Source organism: Mytilus edulis, chromosome 14 (assembly GCF_963676685.1).
Source record: "Mytilus edulis chromosome 14, xbMytEdul2.2, whole genome shotgun sequence".
NCBI lineage: Eukaryota > Metazoa > Mollusca > Bivalvia > Mytilida > Mytilidae > Mytilus > Mytilus edulis.
Window position 1 is genome coordinate 51,690,464 of NC_092357.1, and position 25,187 is coordinate 51,715,650.

General features: G+C 32.2%; 2 protein-coding genes across 2 annotated transcripts; one reads left to right on the forward strand and one right to left on the reverse strand.

The window, feature by feature from the left end:
• Positions 1-5,761: 5,761 nt before the first annotated feature.
• Positions 5,762-10,556, forward strand: LOC139503516 (uncharacterized). The gene is made up of 2 exons (XM_071293307.1): positions 5,762-8,095; positions 9,892-10,556. Exons 1-2 carry the CDS (start codon positions 5,915-5,917, stop codon positions 10,465-10,467), a joined length of 2,757 nt encoding a protein of 918 aa, XP_071149408.1. The 5' UTR covers positions 5,762-5,914; the 3' UTR covers positions 10,468-10,556.
• Positions 10,557-13,932: 3,376 nt separating this feature from the next.
• On the reverse strand, positions 13,933-22,837 carry LOC139503518 (POTE ankyrin domain family member B-like). The gene is made up of 3 exons (XM_071293311.1): positions 22,306-22,837; positions 16,224-16,322; positions 13,933-14,416 (listed from the first exon to the last, which is right to left on the reverse strand). Exons 1-3 carry the CDS (start codon positions 22,691-22,693, stop codon positions 14,061-14,063), a joined length of 843 nt encoding a protein of 280 aa, XP_071149412.1. The 5' UTR covers positions 22,694-22,837; the 3' UTR covers positions 13,933-14,060.
• Between the last annotated feature and the right edge of the window lie 2,350 nt (positions 22,838-25,187).

Genomic DNA, 25,187 nt, shown 5'->3' on the forward strand with positions numbered 1-25,187 from the left:
AGTTCCATTCAAAGCGTCTGCTCTCGGTTTTGTTTAGAGTAAAGTATCAAACAGCAGCCTGACAAAGAACCAAACATAATGTAAAAGATATGAAGACATATAAGATTTTTTTTTATTGAACTCCAATATGAAGTGATGCATGGAGAAAGTATAAACCAACATAAAAAAAATTCAAAGCAAGAAGAGATAAGAGATATCTTATTATGGTTTGCTAAAAATTCCCTCGAAGACTTCCATTGTTGTTAACTCGTTCTTTTTCACGAGGAGATACTTATGTATTAGTTGACATTAGATAGTATCGGCGTACATTCTTTTCTATTTTTTTCTTTTATAGCGATGCTTTGATTTTTCTTTTATCTCCAATTCTTAGAAAGCTTTGCACTTGTTAATTAAATTCTTTTGTACACATTTTACAGTCAAAATTCAAGATAAATTATTCTGAACATATGTTTAAAGTGGCACTAGCTACGAGCTATATAAAAAGTAAAGAATAATTATGTTATTTTTTTATGTTTAATCATTAATGAAAGTGAAATAGTGAAATACTCATTCGCTTTTAGTAGCCAGTATACTTCAGAATATGTCAAAATAAGCTTATAAATATCGATAATGAATAATTAACTGGCAAGTGAATAATTCTACCTCATTGAATTCATGTGACCTTGAATTGAACCCATTAGCTAGAAATGGATTACACATGCAGTTCTTTGGTTTGGCGAACAAGAATAACTCAATAACACTTCAGAAAAAAAGAAAAAATCTTCATTAAATTATCAACTAAAGCATTGAACACTAGAGATGTTGTACATCATTGCTGCATTCATTTACACTGGTCGTATCCAGATTAAAAACACTCATTGTTGGAGCATAAACAATCAAGCTCTGAAAACTCCTATTACAGTTACTAATCTAATATCCGATACATTTACATTGCTGCTCCGTTCTGATGATACATCCGATACCTTGTGTAACCTTTTTCTACATTCAGTTTTAAAGCCTCCTTGTATTGTGCACTCTACCATATTATTTTGATAGTCTGCCGACTTAGATGAGATGCACAAAGGACCTGAAATTGTTTATAGAATATATAGAATGGGGAAAAAGTGATTTCTTACGAAAAAAAATATTGATTTTTATTGAATTGGTATTAAAGTTGAAGATTTACGAAACCGTGTTTAAAATTATTTTTACTATCAAAGCATTTTATTGATCTTAAATTCTATATTTTATTTCATTGCTAAGGAAATTGAAAAATTATTCTTAATTTTTATCAATTATCTTAGTTTAAACAGTATTTATTAATGAAAAATTACAAGATAAAATATTACAATATACATAAAGTTCAAATATGGGATTCGGAAACAAGTTTGGAAAAACTTTAATATTATTCGGCAGTTAAAACATTTCGGAGCATACTTTGGTTTTGTGTAGAATAAAATTTGATTTAAAACAAAGTGTGTATTGAAATTTCTGAGAAAAAAACCGCCAAAAATTCAAACAATTTCCTATCTTTAGAATAAATCCCACCCTGTTCCCCTTGTGTCTTAGAAACGTTTCTGTTAAAGCAATTTAAGAATCGTTAAGTAAAATAATTTCGGTACATACTTTGTTTTTGAGCAGAATAAAACAAAGTGTATATTGAAATTTATGAAATACGGATTGGCAAATAGTTATCAAAGTTTGTATATTGTACAATTGTAATTGGGATAACATTCAATCAAATTTTAATATAATATATACAGGTTTAACGATGCCTATCTTTAGTTTATTGTTTGCAGATGTCAGTCTTAACAATGCTTGAGCTAAAGTAGTTATCAAAGGTACCAGGATTATAATTTATTACGCCAGACGCGCGTTTCGTCTACATAAGACTCATCAGTGACGCTCAGATCAAAATAGTTGTAAAGCCAAACAAGTACAAAGTTGAAGAGCATTGAGGACCCAAAATTCCAAAAAGTTGTGCCAAATACGGCTAAGGTAATCTATTCCTGGGATAAGAACATCCTTAGTTTTTCAAAAAATTCAAAGTTTAATTCAAACGAATTTCCTACCTTTAGAATTTTTGCCATACCGTTCCCTTTGTGACTTTAGAAATGTTTTTGTCATAGCAATTCATATAACCATATATAAGAAAACAGCTGATGATGAAAAACGAGACAAAAAATAATTTTCATAAAATGGTAAAGACTCTTATCTTAAAAAATATTACAACAATCAAATATTAAGAATAGTAATTGAAGTTTTTATCATTCATATCATATCATAACTATTTGAAAATGCACATACAAGAGCTATCACATAACCTGGATACAAAGTCGGTTCCATAATCGATACCGACGATAACACTAAACCGTATATTATAAAAATCGCAATTTTTATTGCACTTTTTAAATTTTACATTTTTCTTCAGGAATTTTAAATTTTTTATGCTTTAAAGAGAATTTCAGGTCCTTTGTGCTCTTATAAAACATCTTTGAGTCCTTAGTTCTCCGTTGTGCTCCTTTGTGCACAAAGGAGATCCTTTGCGGTGTTTTTAGAGACCCCTTTAACTGTGATTTTCAACAATTTTCAAAGTCGTAAACCCTTAATTTTAGTAAAAATCAGCCGAGAGGAACTAAACTTAAACTTGATCTGTAAACTCATCATGGTTAACTCACATACCAAAAATCAGCCCTATATCTAAAGCTGTTTAGAAAAAAGTCCGTAGAACTTCGATTATCAATAATTTATTAAAGTCGAAAGCCCGTCATTTCGGCCAAAATCAGCGGAGTGAAACGAAACTTAAACGTGATCTGTAACTCATCATGGTTAACTCACATACCAAAAATCATTCCAATATCTTGAGGTGTTAAGAAAAATAAATCCGTATAACTGTGATGTTCAACAATTAATCAAAGTCCACAAGGATCCACACATACTATCTAAAAACATTGAAGGTATCATAAAGATCATAATTACACACATAACGAAAGATAGAAATAGAATATCTAGAGGTCATGATCACCACTTACCGTCTGGTGTAGTAAAATTGGCACAGTAAATCTTCGGTTGCATTTTAGTCACTGATAATACACCTAGCATACAAGTCCATTCGTCGGTACTTGTATTAAAATGCAGATATTGTTTTAAATGACATTTATAATCGAAATACGCATCTGGTTCAGAAAAAATTGTGTCATTAATGTTATTATACAGAACTTTTTAAATAACTTGTAATTGTTTCTGTTGTCTAATCTTTCCTCTTCTTCTCTCAATTGCTTCTCAGTACAATCAGACTTATAGCTGATTGAATAACACAACGCTTTATAATATGATAAGACATTTATATGACAAGTTCAAATTGATGATTTTGTTTTGTTTACATAAATTCAATTCTGATATGACATTGTAATAAAATTTTCAACTTGGTAATCGGGTATCTTCGTTACGTAAAACACCAAAATACTCAAGCTAGACTGAATATGTAGTAATTTATTAGATATCCTAGTCTGGGAGAACATGCATCATTTACTGTAATTGACTTTGAACTAGCTTTCAGTTACTCAGTGATGTGTGCCGGTTTTTTTTTATCTCAGTGTTTTTTTCTGTCTCGTACCGATCTTTTGATTTCAACCAGCTGCAAATTATAGATTATCGTTGATCATCTCCATGAGATTGATCTTCTCGCTTGAGCCGGTACGGCGAAAGTGAGAAAAGCAGTCGAGTTGAGATGACCATTGGTAATCTGTTTATCGTTATTTTACGTATGACGACGTTGTCAATTTCATTAGCAACGCCACGTGCCTACTTTATTTTTAGCGATAATTTTGATATCACTCGATTCCGCTGAGAAAGGAAATTATCAGTCAGCAAAATCAAAGGAAATTTTCGTTAAATAGCGATAATAAGTTTTACAGTTTGTACTTAATATTTGTGATGTACGGAAACTACACTGACCTAGTTGGTCGCGGAGGTTTGAGCGCTGATGAAAAAAACATTTTTACTCCGCCACATTCATTTTTTGCCTGTCCCAAGTTAGGGGCTTGTCTTGTGATACTGGTATGTTAAGTTTTTTGTCTATTAGCTCATAGACATAATTGTGTCATTTGACCGTGAAGTCATCAAATTTATTCATGAATTATTCCTTAATATTGGCATTTAGAATTCAATTTTAAGGAATGATAAGTACTTTTTATGTCTATACGAAATACATGTTAAATACCGATAACGCGCTACGCGATTTATGCCATAAACAACACAATACTGAAGTTATTTCTAGACAGGAAAAAATGTTACAGCCATTAAACAACTAAACTTAAGCCGTTGGGTGTGGTTATGTCTAAAAGCATAAAAAGAATATCCCACTTCGGTCAAATGGTATACAATTTTCTGTAAATTTTGCATAAATAATATATTTTAACGGTAAATATATATATGTATAAAGATTCTATCCTAAATTGAGATAAATTATATGGCCTTCCAAATACCGTTTCGATTCCTAACATCACTAAAGAGACATTAATTGTCGAAATCCGGACAAGGAGTACAGATTGTTGCACCTCATGTTTGCGGCATACCACCTTTTCCGCAAGTTAATTGTTTTCTGTTTGATGTTAATAATTTTTAAAATACATTTTGTGACATTTGGTGAAACGTTTATTTTGCAATCGCCAATTTCAGTCAGCAGGGTTTAAGAACATCAGTTGTTCGACATATTACTCAAATGCGTTTTGTTAAAATATATTTTTTCTCTTTTTTCCGTGTTTTGGAAAATGTTGTTTGCGCTGTATTTCGACCCCTGTATCAAGAATTTTGAATGACATGCACACGTATTAAAATTGCGGTTTTTATTTAACGCGATCATAGGTTTGAACGTTGTTTTCAATTTAAACTTGTTTATATTTCTCCGTTTGGGCTTGTATTATATTTTCCTTCGGGTTTATATGATCCGTTTATCCTATTTCAACTAAAAATTCAAGAGTATATCCTTAATTAAGGTAAATTGAATAGCCTTCCAAATACCGTTTGATTTAAATTTCTCACATCACTAAAGAGACATTAATTGTTGAAATCTGGATATGGTGCACACATTTTTGTACCTAATGTTTGCCTTATACAATCTATCCCGCAAGATACTTTTTTCTGTTTGGTATTAAATTAATATTTTTTAAGCTGTATTTTGTTACATCTGGTGATACGTTTATTTGACAATCGTCAATAGCAGTCAGCAGGGTTTAAGAACATCAGTTGTTCGACCTGTAAGTCAAAAACGTATTGTTAAAATATTCTCCAATTTTTCGGTCTTTTGGAAAATGTTGTTTGTGCTGTATTTAGAACTCTACCACGAAACTTTTTTGGCGTACATACGTATAAAAATTGCGGTTTTTATCCAACGCAATCATAGATTTGAACGTTGTTTTCAATTTAGACTTGTATATTTGTATATATATATATGTGTGTGTGTTTGTATCAGATAATGCGAGTTTCTTGTATGAATTACCAATCACATAAAATTATTCAATAATTATGTATTCATTATTTTATAGATATTTTATATTCTCCCAAATAAAAGAACTTACAAACCCATTGTGTTGATACTGTCGCTGGCAAGTAATCACTTTATGCAATTAAACACATCTTCGTCGTTAAAATTGCTTTTTGATTTATATGGGTATTTTTTTCTACTTTTTTATTTAGCTTTAAGTTGCCACTTTATAAACGAATATTCTCGTAAGTTGTTTAACTGAAGTACAATACTTATATTCACCGGATATGTGTAAATGTTTATCCCTATAAGATCTTAATACGAACTTTATATTTAATCCCGGACTTCCTACATACACATGATTCTCAGTCAGTTTGTTGTTGACTGTATTCTGCGAATGTTGTTGATATTTTCTTCTATATTTTATCGTAAAACGAATTTAAAACAATAATGGCAACCTACGAAAATCTAAACCAAATTAAGGATCGTAGTCTAAACATGTTAAAATGCAATGCCAGTATTAAAAGTGATTCGTTCGCTGTCTCTAACGAAATCTACGGAGCATTGATATTGGAGCCGACTATTCCATCCGTCATTTCCGACTATGAAGAAGTTAGCGGTATTGACATGCCTTTACCCACCGTTTGTGCTAGCACTAAGAGTATTGCGAAACTACATCAACCATCAGCTCAGTCAAAGAAGGACCGAGAAGAATTGTTAGTACCTGCTGATGTGTCTATTGAAAGTCTGTCGTATTCTCAATTGACAAAACCGGTCAGTTCTACTAAGCATATTGTGTATGAAGCAAGTGAACCGAATGTTTTATGTGTTAAACCTTTATCTGAGGAAAACCAACAAACTGTAAATAACGGTGTTAATGATTTGCCATCTATTACTTCGGTCCCTTTCGTAGGTGAAGGCTTCAACAATCTTGATGACTTCTGGTTAGACCTTGCAAAAGGACAAGCGATAAGGTCAAATATATACCAAGACGAACCACTTATCAACCGTGAGATGAACCCCTCAAGGAATAAATCGTTCGTATCAGAATCAAATTGGCACTTTTCACAAACGTTGCCTTCGAATTCGATAAGAAAGTCAGAAAGCGATTTGAGTGATGGGTTTGTAAGAGAAACATGTTGGACCTATTCTCAAGGTACAACGATCAATTCGTTAAATAGCTCGAACGAGTTTCCTGAGAAAAATGATTTCCTAATTCAATTGGATTTTGATCAAGAACAAGATAATGATCAACGGCAATCAAGCGGTATACCAGAATCTAGAATGAATATAGGAGAAAGTCTGTATGAATTAGCTAGACCAGAAACGTTTTTAAATAAACAAACGCACATGGGAGACAAAAAAGGATCTAATCCCAGTCTGGAAAAGGACGAACCATCGTTTATCAGAAGGAATTGTTTAACAAGAAAATTTAACACACTCCAAAACGGTATTTATGAACTTTCTAATCCTCAAAAAGATTTAGATGAGTTTCGAACAGTTTCGCTTGATCGAGCACAAGAAAACAAAGCATTTCTTGAAACTTTACAAGATAGTCAACTTTATGAATCTGTAGACAATTTATCCAAACGGTCACAATTGTCTGTTCCATCTGACCTAACAGGAAGTACTACCGAGTCATCGTGTTCTGAAACTCTAAATTCGAAAGGCTATTACAAAAATGAAGAACCGGTATATGCAACGGTTGTAAAACCAATCACTAGAAGAACTGATGCAAACGTAATTAAAATGGACAGCAACAATTTAGATGAATTTGCTGAAGCTACCAATACAACTGAAAATGACGAATTCTTTTCACTAGCTTCTTCACGGTTAAATACAACAAACACGAAAATCCAGAAATCTGAAAGACCCGACAGTGGTCTAGGACTAGACTACACGTATGCCAAAATCAGTAAACCAAAACGATACGAAAATTGGCCACTTACTAAATCACTGAAAAAACGAGTTGAAAACAGTGGTAGTTTAGCAGATGAAAGCGGGGCACATAATATAGATTTTATGTCCACAGATATTAATTCTGATTATGCTACCCTTGAAAGTACATTTAGTGATATTGGTGCAAATGATGTTCAATGTGGTGCTGTATGCAAAGAAGTTGATCTAGAAGACTATGATCATTATTCCACAATAGAAGAAATTGAACGACAAAGGAACAAACAAATACACGATAAAACGACACCTGAAAAGCCTCCGATATTGACAAAATCTGAAAATCCTCCGATATTGACAAAAACTGAAAAGTCTAAGATAACTTTGAAAACAAGAATGAAAGGATTGATAACAAAGGTAACAAAAATACAACCGTCTCACCAGCATCAAAAGTCAGTATTTTATCCTTTTTCTTTTATTTATAATTTTCCAATTACAATAAATGGAATGAGGTCTGCTTCTGTAAAGACTATCCTACCAAATGTAAATGGAAAATGTTGGATTATCTGTAAAAACGATTTGAAGATAAGAATGTATGATTCCCAGGGATCAGAAACTGAGTCCATATACATTGGACTCGAAGGAGAAGATATGACATATGATAATAAAGGTTTTCTCTACGTTTCTTGCAAAGACACTAGACGAATATTTAAAATTGACACAAGAAATTTATGCCAGGTATGTTTATAAGTTACATCTTAAATAGTTAATTTGTTCATACTTTTTATTGCAAAAAAATACCGAGAATATTGAAAATATTAAACGGATATGTGACAAATGAAACACCGGAAAACCTATGTTATAGAAACACTAAAAAGAATATGAAAAGATACAAAAGGTTCATTAAAAAAAACATGTAACGCCACCATCATCAAAAACCACGAAAACCAAACTGAAATCCAATAACACATAATGGAGTCTCTACTGAACATTTTTATAAATAGTCTAACATGGTTCTTTGGAATGTATTCACTACAATAAAACTTGTTTTAAAACAACAATTATTCATGGCATATTGCAATCATCTATGTATCTGCAGGAAATATAAACCTCTAGTCTTTGAGGAAGAAATTTTTGGGAACTTGTCGATGGATAATCACAGGATTAGTTGTTTATTGAACAAAGTGGCGTAACTGGAAAAAATCTTTTTGTTTCTGCAATTTCTTTTCGGAGGTATGGTCCAATTATTCGAATGAACTATTGAAATTATATGTGAAATTTTTATGTAAATGAAAATTTTACCACCATGTTCAAGAAGGAATGGCTATTATATTCATCATATCCCCTCCTTAGCTTTAAATTGGGCTGAAAATGTAGGATAACTGTTACTTCCCAGAATAATCTCACATCAAACGGATATAATATGGTCAGGAATGTGTCCTCTTTGGACAATACTGGTGAGGTTTTCCATTGCTTAACTTTTTGTTCATCTGGTTTGATGTTTGAATAAGTTTCGGATTATCAAATATTTAGGCCGCGAGCATCATTGAAAAGACATTTATTGTCGAAATGCGTATCTGGTGCAGTTAAAGTCATTATTAAAACATCAAAATATAATTAATATAACCATATATTTAAAACCAATATCAGATATATTTCAAGAAAAAAGATGACAAACGGATAAAAAATCACTTATCGTAATGATATTGTCTGTTTATTGGCAATGATTTTTTGTCAAACGCATTGCAACCAACCAAACTTATAAGTTGTATGTTACTAAATATTACGCAGTTGCAAAGAAAATGTTAGTTTTAATATCAGCTCAAACGGACATGAAAATTATTATGTTCAAAGATGACATATATTAACTTCCCATAAATAGGTCAAAGAAGTAGAAGGATATTTCAATTATCTTCATAAATAAATGTAACACGGGGATATAGTAGGAGTGTTTGGAACAATACCGTATTCTATCTAAAACTATATGTAATGTAAAAAAACATGTTATCGACATAAAATTTGAAATATATTTACAAAGAAAACCATAAATCTTATATATCCATTGTAGTATGAACATGTTAAAATATAAAAAAATAGGTAAGTAAATCCCAATCATTTTTAATGTCACTTTATTGAATTAGGCAACATATAAGAGCTGTTTCGAATAGAAATCGACATTATGCAAGTGCAGATATACATGTACATGTAGAAGACTTTGATTGATTTTAGATATACATATACATGTAGAAGACTTTGATGGATTTTGGAACATTCAAAACCGAAATAAAAGATGAAATTATGCCTGTTTTCTCACTTTCTTTTATCAACTTTAGGTACATTCTTTACATACAGGTTTTTTCAACCTGAGATAGGATAACAGATTAATTGATATTCTTTTGCATAAGGTCGATTTCTATCCGACACAGCTCTAATATGCTGATGAATATATCTTAAAGTTGTGCTTTACAAATTTTGAAATGATTATGGATAGTTTTGTAATATTTAGCGACTAATATTAACTTTTTATTTGTCAGATATCATCTTTTGTCGACTGCGACTTTTTTCCCCTCGGACTGGCATTTGACATTCTGGATAATACATTGATTGTCTGTCAGAATCCTCAGACGTTCGATATATCAATAGGTGTGGCTTCTGTGGATTGCATAAAGAAATATTCAGTCTCTGAAACGCTAGATGTAAGAAATCTGACATATGAAATTTTGTTTTCTCATCCACATCGAGTCATAAAAAATTCTAACTCTGATATTGTCGTGTCTGATCCAGAAACCAAATCGATAACCATGCTGAATCGGAACGGTGAACAGAAAATCAGGTTTTCAGGAAATGATATCTTTAAAATGGAATGCCATCATACATTTATCTGTGATTTACAAGCCAACACTCTCATATATTCTCAAAATATAAGTAAGCCTTCAAATAAAAACTTGGATAATGTGTGTCTTCTTGACCAGAGTGGAGACTTCATAGATACATTTAATATTGAGGAAGTGCAAGATAAAACTGTGAATTCTTTGGCAATAACAGATCTGGGTTTTTTATGGATTGGTTGTGACGAAGGAATATTTATCTTTGATTATCAAATAATATAACATTTGAATACAGTTATTTTATTCTTGATTTACGCGGATTTCTTATTTTATTTTGAATTGCACTTTACCATTAAATGTACATGAGAGAATTGTTGTGCATTATTTCGGCAAAATAGAACACATCTTACGACAATAAACAAAATGTTTTATCATTTCCACAACTAGAATAATAATGCTCATAAATTATTGATGAAAAAAACAATTTTTACAGAAGCTTCTAAAAACCGAAATACATGTATATGTACTTCTGAATCAGATTACAAATCTGGAAAATAGTTTCGACAACCATTTGAACGGCTCGTGGGTTTATCCGTTTATACATATTAATCTAACGAGTGCTCTGAACCTAAAACGGTACATACAACACGACACATAAACTGAACGAAATAATTATATTTTATAGAATTAGTGCATGTAGCTTGATGATGTGCTACTGGCATTCGTCAGTTAGTTCCATTCAAATCGACATTAATAAGATATTGGGGTAGACGGGTTTTTGCGTCGTAGCCTAAATTACAATATTGTTAACTCCAGTCTTGAAAAAACTGACAGAAAACAACTTCAATTCATACATTTAAAATCTGTCATACGTCGTTTGCGATCGCGCGTATGTTTTCATAGCATCAATAGTGTATTGATGTCATAAAAAGTAGTGACATCATAGAAATAAAATGAACGTTACAAACGATGTTGCATTAGGACAAAAATATGTAGTACATGTATCTATTATATAATTTTGCTTGAATTTAAATATGCTACTTTTAAGGTCATTTGTATCCTGTGGCTTAATCATGTATTAATATGAAGTTATGAAAAATGTCACTTTATAGAATATACAATTAACTTGTAATCATAACCTAGATTTCAAGGCATCGATCGCAAATCAAAAGACTAGAGGCATCCTTGCCTAATTTATGGATGATCATATATTTTGTTCAAACATTCCAGGGAAGAAAACCAAAAGTTGAAGCTGTAGTATTTAGACTGGATAGTGTTTAGTTACGGCATAACGCAACTTCAAAAACTAAGGATTTTTTTTATCCCAGGCAAAGATTACCTTAGTCGTATTTGGCACAACTTTTTGGAATTTTGGATCCTCAATGCTCTTCAACTTTGTACTTGTTTGGCTTTATAAATATTTTTATATTAGCGTCACTGATGAGTCTTATGTAGACGAAACGCGCGTCTGACGTACTAAATTATAATCCTGGTACCTTTGATAACTATTTACACCACTGGATCGATGCCACTGCTGGTTGACGTTTCGTCCCCGAGGGTATCACTAGCCCAGTAGTCAACACTTCGGTGTTGACATGAATATCAATAATGTGATCATTTTTATGAATTTACTGTTTACAAAACTTTGAATTTTTCGAAAAACTAAGGATTTTCTTATCCCAGGCAAAGATTACCTTAGCCGTATTTGGCACAACTTTTTGGAATTTTGGATCCTCAATGCTCTTCAACTTTGTACTTGTTTGGCTTTATAAATACTTTGACATGAGCGTCACTGATGAGTCTTATGTAGACGAAACGAGCGTCTGGCGTACTAAATTATAATCCTGGTACCTTTGATAACTAATTTCAACTATTTTGAAATAAACCTTTTTTCGACTCCATTTATTGTTATTTTCAAGATAAAAAAAACAAAGTCAATATTATAAACTTGACCTTGAGGGATTTATCATTACCTTGACCTCAATTTCTTATGAGAAATACTTATAAAAATCTCATACAAGAAAAAAGAATCCTGTTAAAAGTGCTCAAAAGTGCAATTACTGTTCGATATCATATATATGCCAAATATCTAAGCAATATCTTCTAAAATCAAAATATTACGCAAGAAATTAAAGTTGCAGAGGGAAAATGATTATAGAACTATTTGAAAAACTTGACAATATCTGGGACATGACTTTGACCCTACACAGGTCATTGGTCCCAAATGGTATTTCAATATGTCCCATATGTCTTTTGGGTTAAGATTTCGTGCAAATTAATTTGTTTTTAGAAACCCTTACTGAGGATCAAATATCTCGGTCAATAAATTACAAAGTTGCACCCGGACGACCCAAACTTTTTCAACTATTCAAGACTTATGTCAGTGTTATGGTTTCTGGCATATCCATTAATAAGGTAAAAGGTCAAAGGATAAGGTCAACCATAACAGCTGTCTAACATTTACAACATTGGAATAGGGTCAAAAACATATTATCCTTTGTCTAGGATATTGGTCTCTGCTTTCATTACAAAGACCCAATGGGTCTATGATCTTTTTGTCTTTTTCGAAAACCGCCTTCTGAAAAGGTACATTAATTTTACATAAAAAAAAACAAACGTATCGCGATTTCAAAAATATTAATCGTTGTAAAACTTGTGTTGTTAGGGTGCTCTCTCGTACGATTTACTCAATATTTCCTTTTCTGTGTGCCATACTTGTAATGAGGATCCGATCTTTCTGTGTGCCATACTTGTAATGAGGATCCGGTCTTTCTGTGTGCCATACTAGTAATGAGGATCCGGTCTTTCTTTGTGCCATACTAGTAATGAGGATCCGGTCTTTCTGTGTGCCATACCAGTAATGAGGATCCGGTCTTTCTGTGTGCCATACTAGTAATGAGGATCCGTTTTTTCTGTGTGCCATACCAGTAATGAGGATCCGATCTGGGTTAAGTGATGTATAGTAAGATTAAAATCTAATATGAAATGTTGAGTATCTAATTGTCACCATGCAGTGTTGCAGCAATTTCTCAACAACAAAAAACTGTTAAACACCACCTGTGTAAATTTTCAGTAGTTAATGCTGCAATTGTCATTCCTTAAAAAACAGTCGTGCATGTGCTGGTCCCATAATAAACCATAGTCTCAGTTTATTCTCGGCTCGACGAAGTTGATCATAGCGACGACGGAGTCAACGATTTTCAAAGTTTGTTGTTATATATAATTTTTAAAGAGTAAGTCAATGATAATTTGTTTGCAGTTGTATTAGGCATTAGCACATCTCATTTCCATGGAAATTTTAGCTGACCCCGTTTATCCACCAGTAATGGTTACATGTAATTGCATTCGAAACTTTTCCATTGTAAATTATGTGATTCGGTCATTTTGAGATGAATGTCCACTTCTAACAAGGCATTCATATTTTCTTATTTAGTTGTACTCGCATTTAAAATTAGTGTGTATCATTGCAGAAGACATTGTTTACTTTGAAAGTTTGGCAATGTTTTCATCTTTAGATTTAGTATGATCGTTTGCATTCATATTATCAAAATTACATACATATTCATATATTATAGTTGAGACAAAATACCGCATGTTCAACAAAATGTCAGTTAGTTTCCTATCAAATGGGACTTTCTTGATAAATGTCTTATCGAATAAAGCTAGTATGTAAGATACATATATATATATCAATACAGCCGTTCAGACTTTGTTATTAGAAATAAGTTAAATATGTGAAACTATACACTAATAGATACTGCATATGTATTTTACTTCATTCACACTACTAAAAATACTTTTGTTTTCTTTCACACAGCTGATCAAAATTTCCCTGTTTTCATTATTTTGAATAAGTTGTGGAGGTTTGTATCTATTTAATCAGCAAGTTCATCCTCTGTTTTTGATTTGCGGTTTCTCACTACTTTGTCTTTAACTTTGTCAAGAAAACTCTTTCTTTTAAAAGTATATCGATTCAATTCAGACATTTTCAACCATATAGAGTTATCCCGCTTTATATCGTATCCGGCTTTTATTAGTTTGCGCACAATAACAGATGAGGGATTCTTGCAGCAACGAATAGCAATATAAAGTGTTGATTGTCCAAGTTTGTCTTCAAGGTTCACGTGACATTTGTGTTTTATAAGATATGAACAACATTCTACTCGTCCTTCTTGTAAACCTATTAGCAGCGCTGTCTTCCCAGTGCAGTCTGTTGCGTTTAAGTCAGCACCTGTAACATAAATTTATGTTTGTTAAATGATAATGTCCTCTTCAATAATATAATTGGGGAAAAGTACAACTGTCAAGGTATGACAACATGTTTATTTTCAGACATTTTACACAACATACTAACACAAAGAGCAGCTACTGTGACATTTTTATCTAAAGATAAAAAAGAAGGCATGAAATTGAGGTCCACACATGAAAATGTCTTGTCACAGTGGCTGCACTTTGTGTATAGTATGTTGTCAAGTACCAGCTTTACACGTTGACAATATGATTTATCAGGCTGTAGACAATGGTGACAGACTCCAAATGGACTCTATCCGTCTGAAAAATATATTGAAGTATTACATGCAAGCGGGGAAATTCTATATTTAGTGAGAACTTTACTGAAATGCAAGTTACTTGCCTTTCTTTGAAGTGATTGTTGCAATTTTTGTAAATGGAATTTAAGCAGCATTTATTCAGCATTGATCAATAAAAGTCTACTAATGATAAACCCCAGTTTTGCTAAAATATGTACAATCAATACTACATCGTGATATTCATTAGATTTCGATAAGATAGGTTTGCACTTCCCCTCAAGCATTCAAGATGTCCTCAATCAGTAATGTTTTCGGCAATTTTTCGTGGGACGATTGATTTTACATGAATTTAACTCCATGAACAACCGTAAACGATACACGTGTCTCTTCATGAGAGTTCACCATAGCATAGCATTCGCCGATTTGCAAATTTGATCGGTTGAATTCGAATTTTAGAAATGAACATCCCTTGCGAAGCGGTGACAATGACTCTACTCAAGCATAACCGGAACATCCTCTCCGACGGTTTTCATCTCAGAAAAGATTTATCTGCTTGTGTAGATAACCAGAAGTGATATGGGATGATTTTCCTTTCACTATTGTAAATTTTCCCCTTTTCCCTTTTTGACCGTGATGTCCGTTTGGCACTGTTTTATATAAGTTATATGGTTCGCTACGGATCCATAGAGGGAAAGTAAAAACCATAAAGGGGGCGAGACCGAAGGCTGAATCTCCTATGGATTTGTATTCATCATCTTTGGTCCGTAGGAGTCAGTGGTGAACCGGAAGCCAACTTCATCACACGCACGACTTTTCTGCTGAGTTTTTTTTAGAAAAAGAAACAATGAAACACAACAGCATTAATAGATGACGTCACCATTAACAAGAGATGTGGTGTCATGAACCCCCCATGCAATTTACTAACCCAATCTTCTACAGTTCTATAGGGGGTCACCACGTGACGGCGTTAAACCAATCACAACGTGATAATTTAACCGCGGTGTGATAACGGTATACAAACGGAATAGCACATCCTAAATGTTACCAGATGTTGTAAACCGAGTCCGAAAGCTTATACAATCCGGGCAAACTTATCAATTCTTGAAATAAACTTAATTAAAAAAGTTACATATTCAACACTGTAATTGAATCTTTGAATACTGCTTTTATTGGTTTAATATGGATTTTGTAATTTATAAATTAAAACTCTACTATTTTGCAAATATGTACTTTCACGATTCTAAAATTTGCAGATATCTATAGTTTGAATTAACTGTCAGTAACTGCGAGTGCTCTAAGATCTTTACTTCGTGTCTGTTTGCTTTTGGGATGTATAAGTACATGTCCACGTATATTCTGTATCCATCTGATGACGGTTAAGCCTTTTTCAACTGATATCTATAGTTTTTTCTTACGTTGTACTGTTACTCCACTTTCTCAGGTTATGGAAGGGTTGAGCGCTCACAAACATGTAAAGATGTGCAGTAAGAATATAGTGAATTGAATTACCTGAATGATGCAAAAGCTTTACAACATCAATATCGTCATATAATACAGCTCTCATCAACGGAGTTTGACCCAGTATATTCTTAGCATTTATATCTGCTCCTGAAAAAATCAATCATTTCATGTTGTTTATAAATATAAAAAACACATGCTTCTAGATAGTTTATTCTCATAAAACCATGCAAGTACAAAGGTTTCTATATAACATTAAAAATGCAAAGTAAAAACTGACAAAAAATAAAGCCAAAGGAGTCCGTATTTCATAGTTTACTGCAAGATTTGTCTAATTATTAAGGTACAATGCTACTTATATTACTATTACCGGTAGTATAGGCAATGTCCTGTATATTATAAATAGCCAGAAACACGTAAATACGAAGAGTTTGTTCATGTTCAACTTGGTTATTTGCAGGTTTTGGTATGTCCTTACTTCTTTTTATATGTTTGTTTAAAACATCCAACATTGATGTCTTTAACTTAATTTCGTTAAAAAGGCGACGGAAACATTGTTAGTTCTCCATTTGTGTCTTCATTTTTACAAACGTTTGTAATATGGCCCCTAAGTGACCTATAATACATATATGAAATGACACGAGCTTCACAATGACAAAAAAAGTAAATAAATATACATGAATAATTCAGATACATATAACGTTTCATACGTGAATGATAAAATGATATCGAGCGTTCGGGCAATTAATAATCCAAATGAAAATGATTCACATATATAAATGGTCTGACCTCAGTATGCTGACATGAACCCTATTAATTACATATTTCCTTGTGTCATTTAAAACACTTTATACACCAATGGAAGACGCTTGACATATTAGGCCTTAATTAACCGCATATCATTCAATAATAAGCCTAGATGATATACATAAGTTAGCTGTAGAAGAGCAATTTTAGACTCTAGACCAATCAAAGTCATTGATTGAATAATTTCTGATAAAGTTCAGTGGTAAATAGTTCATACGTAGTTAGAACGTATTGGCCGTTACGCAGTATTAAAATAAAACATGATGTAAAATTATGATTTATATTTTACAAAATATTTGGACATAAGGGCAACATGTTATGTTACATAAAATGAAAAACTGGCATGCAATCATTACGAAATGACGACTTAATTACACTTAATTATTCGAGCAGTGCCCATGGCACACTGTGTGAATGCATTGGGATACATTTACTCGTAACCTGTCAAATAAAAAAAATAAGACGATAGCATAAAATTCCTCGTACAGATACGATTGCACCCTCACTTCTCAGGAAAACAGAAGCTTTGGCATTAACTTTGATCAAACTTGCATAACGTGCTCGACAGAGGCACACCACCTTCTCCAAACAACTGATTGAAGTGAAGCTGACGAACCCATGCATTCTAGTTCATTGGAAAGTTAACAAAACATTATAGCTACCTCAGACCATCATCAATGTGATAAAATTAGTGTATCGTCCCACAAAAAGTTAACTAAATCGGCAATTGAATCGAATTAGACAAATTTAAATATTAGAATACGGTTTTGTTTAATTCAAACATTTAAAAAGCAGAATATAGAAATAATATTAAGCTATAAGCAGTCATTTTAATTTGTTTAGTTTTGTCAAAATAAGCTAAAAATACACATCACTGTTGTATTATTAACTTGTAAGTCAATAATTCAACGTAATTTAAATTTTGTTTTCATGCAACCTAGTTTGACTTTGAATTGAGATGGACACGTCTGTGTTCAACTAGACTTGCTACAATTCCCTTTCTTTTCTTCCTTTCTTACTAATTTATATGTTTACTGAAAACTGCAAGTATATCGATTGCCCTTGCGGAAAGCAGTATAATGGTAATCTCTTGGTTATATAAAATTGTTAAAGGGGCAAAATTGAAAAAAAATAACAAGGAGGAGACATGTAGCAGGTCTCGAGTTCAACATGTGGTTTATTTATTAAAAAAAATGTAAATATAAAAAGAAGATGTGGTATGATTGCAATGAGACAACTGTCCACAAGAGACCAAAATGACACAGACATTAACAACTATAGGTCACCGTACGGCCTTCAACAATGAGCAAGGCATAGTCAGTTATAAAAGACCCCGATATGACAATGTAAAACAATTCAAACGAGAAAACAAACGGCCTTATTTAAATTTAAAAAAATGAACGAAAAACAAATATGTAACACAAAAACAAACGACAACCACTGAATTCCAGGCTCCTGACTTGGGACAGGCACGTACATAAATAATGTGTAACATTGCAAGGTGAAACAAGGGAAACACCGTTTCATAACCATTTCTTTAGTTGATTCGACCCGCGAAAAATATTCTTATACAGGTAAACGATAAAATATTTATTTTTTAAATCTGTCGTTATTGTACTATTGCACGCACTTTACTGTCTATTTATATTTTATTTATGTTTAAATCGATCAATATGACCGTCTGTAGTCTTCGGAGGTCACCACGATGGATATAGTCTAAAATACACCAGAAATGATGATACGGTATTAAAAGTTTATGGCATATTTATTTTGTGACTTTTGTAATTTGAATTTACGTTTTACATAGCATGTTATAAATCAAATATGAGAATTTAGGTAAAATCGCTGAACATGAATTTGACAGCTAATGTCCCTTTAATCTTAAAGCTGCTATAGTCGGACAGAGAATACATTAAAATCTGGATAATGCACAGCAAAGGTACAGTAAGAACAAAGAGATTTTCCCCATGTCATGTGTTAAGCATATTTATTTTGTGACTTTTGTAATTTGAATTTACGTTTTAGTATGTTATAAATCAAATATGAGAATTTAGGTAAAATCGCTGAACATGAATTTGACAGCTAATGTCCCTTTAATCTTAAAGCTGCTATAGTCGGACAGAGAATACATTAACGAAACGTTAATGTATACATCATTTACAAAATTTCCATGAAACATGATTAACTATAAATAGTTTTCATGACATCTCTTTCTGATATGATTGAAAAATAATATATATCTCCAAAATGTTTCATAATTTCCGTTAAAGGTTATGTTATTGTTTTCTTATAGATTTATATGTAAACAAATTTTACATAAAATTACTTGACTGATAATGTTTTTGTTCTTGTAACTCGACATGGCTTGTCGATTTCATTAAATATTTTGCTATCAGTGTTTGGCAGATCTTGACTGACAAACTTCCTTATTTGTCATAGAAAGGCGTCATCAGAGTTTTTTTAATTTACCACTTGTCATTCAGTTATGTTTGTTGTAAACAATATATACTAATTACTTTTGTTGTTCAGTAACCAGTGTATATCAACAGTTTATATCAACTAGGCGAACAGTAATTATATCTTTACATATAATACATTCACCTTGTCAGTCCGGTCGTTCGTTCGTCCAACAATATTTCTATCACACTTTTCTAAGGTGAATTCTGAACAGAATGAACTCATAGTTTGGTCATCAGCTTAACAGTGATGAGTTGTAACGTCCGTCCACTTGTCGAATCTGTCTTAAACCTGCTTCCTTATTGAACTTTTAAACATTTTAGTCACATTTTTTTCTGAATTTGTACAGAACAGAATGACTTCATATTTAGTCATCGACATTGTAGCGATGTTTTAGCACTATTCTGATCTATATTTCATCAACTTCCTCCACTGCATTTGCAACCATCAAATCGCCAATCGACAGCGACAAATCACATCTTCAGTGCTGTTATTCCTTAAATATTTTTGATCTTTTCAAGATGAATCTTCCAAACCATTCCTTTGATAACTTTTGAAGCAGGCGCTAGGTTGAATGCCTCGCTACATCAGCAGATGTAAGACTTGTATAAAGTTTATTGTCTAAAGCATACAAGATAGAATGAAAAGTAAAGCAGCCGGGTATGAAACCAGACTGAAAATGAGATGTTTTGAAAGAGCGGTATGTTAAACAAAATACATAAGGAAGTGTAATTTTCTATTCGACTATAATCACCATATTCATAGCGGCATTTCGTAAAATTTTCTGTAATGAAAAGTTTGTCTTCTTGGTTTGTAAGTTTCTTCTTTTTTTAGAATACCATGCTGAAAGTGTCGCCAAACATGCACATACATGTACAACCAATCAATCAATCTTGATTCAATTGATTTTTTATTGTTATTTACGTGTTCCTCACCAGCGACTGTGTTTGTATCATGATATTTTCAACATTCGGCAATGTTTTTATACGCAATACTTCAACTTTCAAAAGATAAATGTCAACATTCTCATAAACTGTAACTATTAGACTGGCGATGTCAATGTGCAATTGACATGTGTAAATACATGCATGCATGTATATAATCAGGAAACTACAATAAAACAGCGAACTCTTAAGAATGTCCCATATGTCAATGTTGTTAATGTTGTTATTAATGAACAATAACGGGTCAACATTTTTGTTCGGTTATAAATGTCCTTGTCATATATTTCCCCCTCTAATTTATTATAACCCTTAATGTGGTCTTTAAACTTAAAATGAGAAGCGAATTTACATTCACATTATCTATGACCAATAATTCATTTGTATGCTATTTTATTGATTAATATTAAATTCTTTAAATAACTACCGCAAACTTCAAACAATGGTATATGTTATCTTAAAAACCTAGTGTAAAGCAACTATAAACTGGAACTATTATACTAACATGAATAATGTCATTAAATGTCATATTTTGGTTCCTGAAAGCAATAGAAGATACTTTCAAACGAATCTTTCATCTAGAAGAAAATCTAGCAAGGATTTTGTCTTTATCTTTTTTGGAGACATGGTACAATTGACCGCGCTGAAGTACGTCCATTATTCATAGTTCATTATTCATTATTCAATAATGAATAATGAAATAGTTCATTATTCACTATTCAATATTAAAAAATGAATAATGAAATAGTTTATGTTTCATTATTCAAATTGAAGCAGTGAATAGTGAAATAAATATAAAAAAAATTGACTGTGACACTATAGCTATATCCTGATTCGCAATGCCCATCAGAGGGTTTACGGAGGACCTAAATGCCACAATATGCGTAAAAATGAGGAAATAGCCAATTTTGAATAATGAAATGGATATTTTGAATAATGGAATGGACTTCTATGACCCTTCAGCCCCTAATTACATATATATATTATACCTCAATCGAAAGCTTATCAAGAGAGGAACAAAAGGTATATAGTCAATTTGTTCCGCAACGGATATTACAGGAGTAACGAAGGACATAAATATCGAATTACGCGTGAACATTGAGAAATAGCCAATTTTGAATTGATTAGATTTCGATTAAGGTATAATATACATCTGTAATTAGGGCTGAAGGGTCCTACCAGTCCATTCCATTATTCAAAATATCCATTTCATTATTCAAAATTTGCTATTTCTCAATGTTCACGCGTATTTCGATATTTAAGTCCTTCGTTAATCCTATAATATGCGTTGCGGAACATATTGACTATATACATTTTGTTCCTCTCTTGATAAGCTTTCGATTGAGGTATAATATATATCTGTAATTTGGGGCTGAAGGGTCCTACCAGTCCATTCCATTATTCAAAATATCCATTTCATTATTCAAAATTGGCTATTTCCTCATTTTTTACGCATATTGTGGCATTTAAATAATTCCGTAAACCCTCTGATGGGCATTGCGAATCAGGATATAGCTATAGTGTCACAGTCAATTTTTTTTAATATTTATTTCACTATTCACCGCTTCAATTTGAATAATGAAACATAAACTATTTCATTATTCATTATTCATTTTTTAATATTGAATAGTGAATAATGAACTATTTCATTATTCATTAATGAACAATGAATAATGAACTATGAACAATGGACGTACTTCAGCGCGGTGTATAATTGATGGTATACATGAATCATTGAAATATGGGTAAATCCAACCTAAGAAGACCAAGACAGTGGTAGGGAATATCTGCAGGTCTTTTTGGGGCTAAATTTTATAAGAACCATGAACAATGTTGAAAGTGTGAATTATTTGTTATGCACGAGATTCTGGAAAATTATATATTTAATTATTTTTTTATTTTTATTGTTAATACACATGTGCACTCACCGTACTCCAATAAGAGTTCTATCATATCCCCATTTAGTTTTTCTGTTGCTGCATGGAGAGGTGTGACATTGTAATTGTCCGTTAAATTCACCTTACATCCCAATTCCATCAGACGTTTAGCATCCTGTAAGGCACCATCTTTAACAGCAAGGAAAAGGGGTGTTCGTCCTTTCGGATCCCTCTTATCTAGAATATCTTCAGGATTAGGCGGAAGAGACGACACGGTTAGAGAACGTTTCCTTGGACGCGGCAACAAAGGCGATGATGAATTCAAACTCCATGATGAAGGATATTGTTTTAAACTTACACTAGATGAGGTTGACATAGTACTTTCAACTTCCGGTTTTTCTTTTTCGTTCTTACTTTCTTTCCCAGATTCGGCTTCCATGGTTTTTTTCTCCTTGGTTTACGATAAATTTTATCTTAATAACTATATAAGACGTGAATAATGTCACTACGTAAGATTATCTCCATACAACGAATGAATTGATGTGCATTCCTATGCATCACTGTGACATATTAATTGCACATATGCAATAGACAGTCCTTGGAAGAAGGATATTTTCGAAATTTCCAGTAGTTTCCGCATGTATGTAAGTGAATTGCACAACAATATATGTCATTCGATCCAATAGTGTTTTTCTATATATGCTATACTATTTATACACATTTTCCAACTGTTAAGATATACCTTCAGGGGACAGTATCTGTCGTTCATGGTATGAAGTAATCTGCATTAATTAATGTCACATGTGTTAAATTAAAACGTCATTTGACTGGCTGCCTTTTCCAGAAGTATCTGGTAATGAGGTAAAGAAATAATGGATGCATAAACAGACATGAACTTATTTGCCATTAGTATGAAATAAATGTGATATAGAAAAGAAAACTGACCACGCCGTTAACAGCTAAAACATGTACACACACAGGTACATTATCTCGGAGCAAACAATTATTATTATTATGATATCAGAATCTTAAAAATGACATTGATGCAATATCTGAGATTTAGGCTGTTCAAAATTATGAATTCTCACATTCGAGAGCTATTTGTTCCTCCCTACGGTCGACTTATTCTAGTAGAAATCTGAACAAACTGAGGCAGAAGATAGTATCCCTTTTCTGTGCGTGTATTTCATTTCTATATTTAATAAAAAAAAAATCAAAAGAAAAAGACACACATTTATTTAGATAACAGGGAAAATCTTTGCAGTTTGAAATGTAATAGAAAATGTTTGTGTTTTTGTTATGAATTTCTGCATTTATAAATATACAAAGTTTTGTCCCCAAGGTATAAAATAAGTTAATTAAAACATGATATCTTATTTCAAAATGCAAAGGAGATAACACACGAGTGAAAACTAATATGAAGCCTGTATTATAGCGATTATTTAGCTGTATGCTACAGTACTATAGTTACCATGCAAATCATATGAATTAATATGTAATCTTAAAAATGATACGCGTGTTTTGATTTTTAACACGTGTTCTGAAAGGAGTAGTTCCAGTAAGACCCCTTTTTGTCCACAAAATATAGCAGTTTTCCAAAATTGTTAAAATGTAAACTTTTGGTGATTTATTGGAAAGGAGAAAGCTTCTGCTACATAAATATGGGCTGTTTTTGGCAATACAATGCACATATATCGGATACTAGCATCATTTTAATAAAAGTCATGCTAAATTACTGAACTCTTCATAGTTTTAGCATTTTAGTCTTAAATGAAAGTGGCAAGTTTGTGGACTTTAACGGCGTTGTGGACTTTAGTGAAAAATTGTTGTGGACTTAAGCGGTGTTGTGGACTTTAGAGGAATTGTGGACTTTAACGGTGCCACATGATACATTTGTGTTCATTCTTAATATTGAAATGTAAGTTGTATTTGGTGATAATACACAACATATATAAACGTTGAGGATGAACACGGATGCAGCCACTTTCATTTTTGACAAAAACCATCTGAAAAGTGACATTTTTAGGCATATTTGATAGTTTTTCATATTTAAGCTAGAATCAGAGCGTTTTTAATGAGTAAATCAGTTAAAATCTTTTGCATAAACTAATTGAATCAACTGTAATAGACACTTTAATACATGTAAGTGTTTAAAACGTGTCCAAAATCTTTCGTCAGATGAACCTGAAATTTGAGGCCAAAATCGACCCTGACCGGACCTACAACTTTCCATTTCAGATTTTTATTCTTAACGTTTATAATTTAGATTCGTTGACGACGTTTTGACCGTCAGGTAACCATTCAGTGGAGAATGTTTTAATAAACGGTTTCAAACATGTGTATAATGACCTAAAAAAAGGACGATTTTATAGTTATGAATCTATACATCTGTATTCAAATAACATTTTGATTTTTAGATCCAAATGCATAATGGTTTGGAACAAGGATATAACCATAGTTCCTTTCTTGAGTCTACTTTCAATACTGGTTTAAGATTTCTTTAGTATTGTTGAGGGAATAAAGTAATCGGTTGTGATTTTACATATAGGAGCTAAATTTAGGAAGATCAGAATTATTTGCTCAATTTTTAAGAGCATAAACTGTAGTACAGCTAGTTTGTTGCAATATTTTGTAATCTATTGAAAAATGGTGTTTAATATGTATTGTGCAGATCATTAGTGTATATGTGTTGCCCAACCCCACGTCCACGCCAACCTCACCCCAAAACACAAAAAAAAATACTCGGAAAATAGATATAGGCACTTACCGATCACATGTACAGTTTGGAGAGTTTACAATGTTATGTAATAAGATTTTACTTTTCAGTTAACTACTATTCATAAGTCACTGTTAGTGTTAAACTTTTTCCTTTCTATCATTCTAAAAAATATTGAGATCAAATACTCAGAGGAAAACTTATTTCATGTCACGTT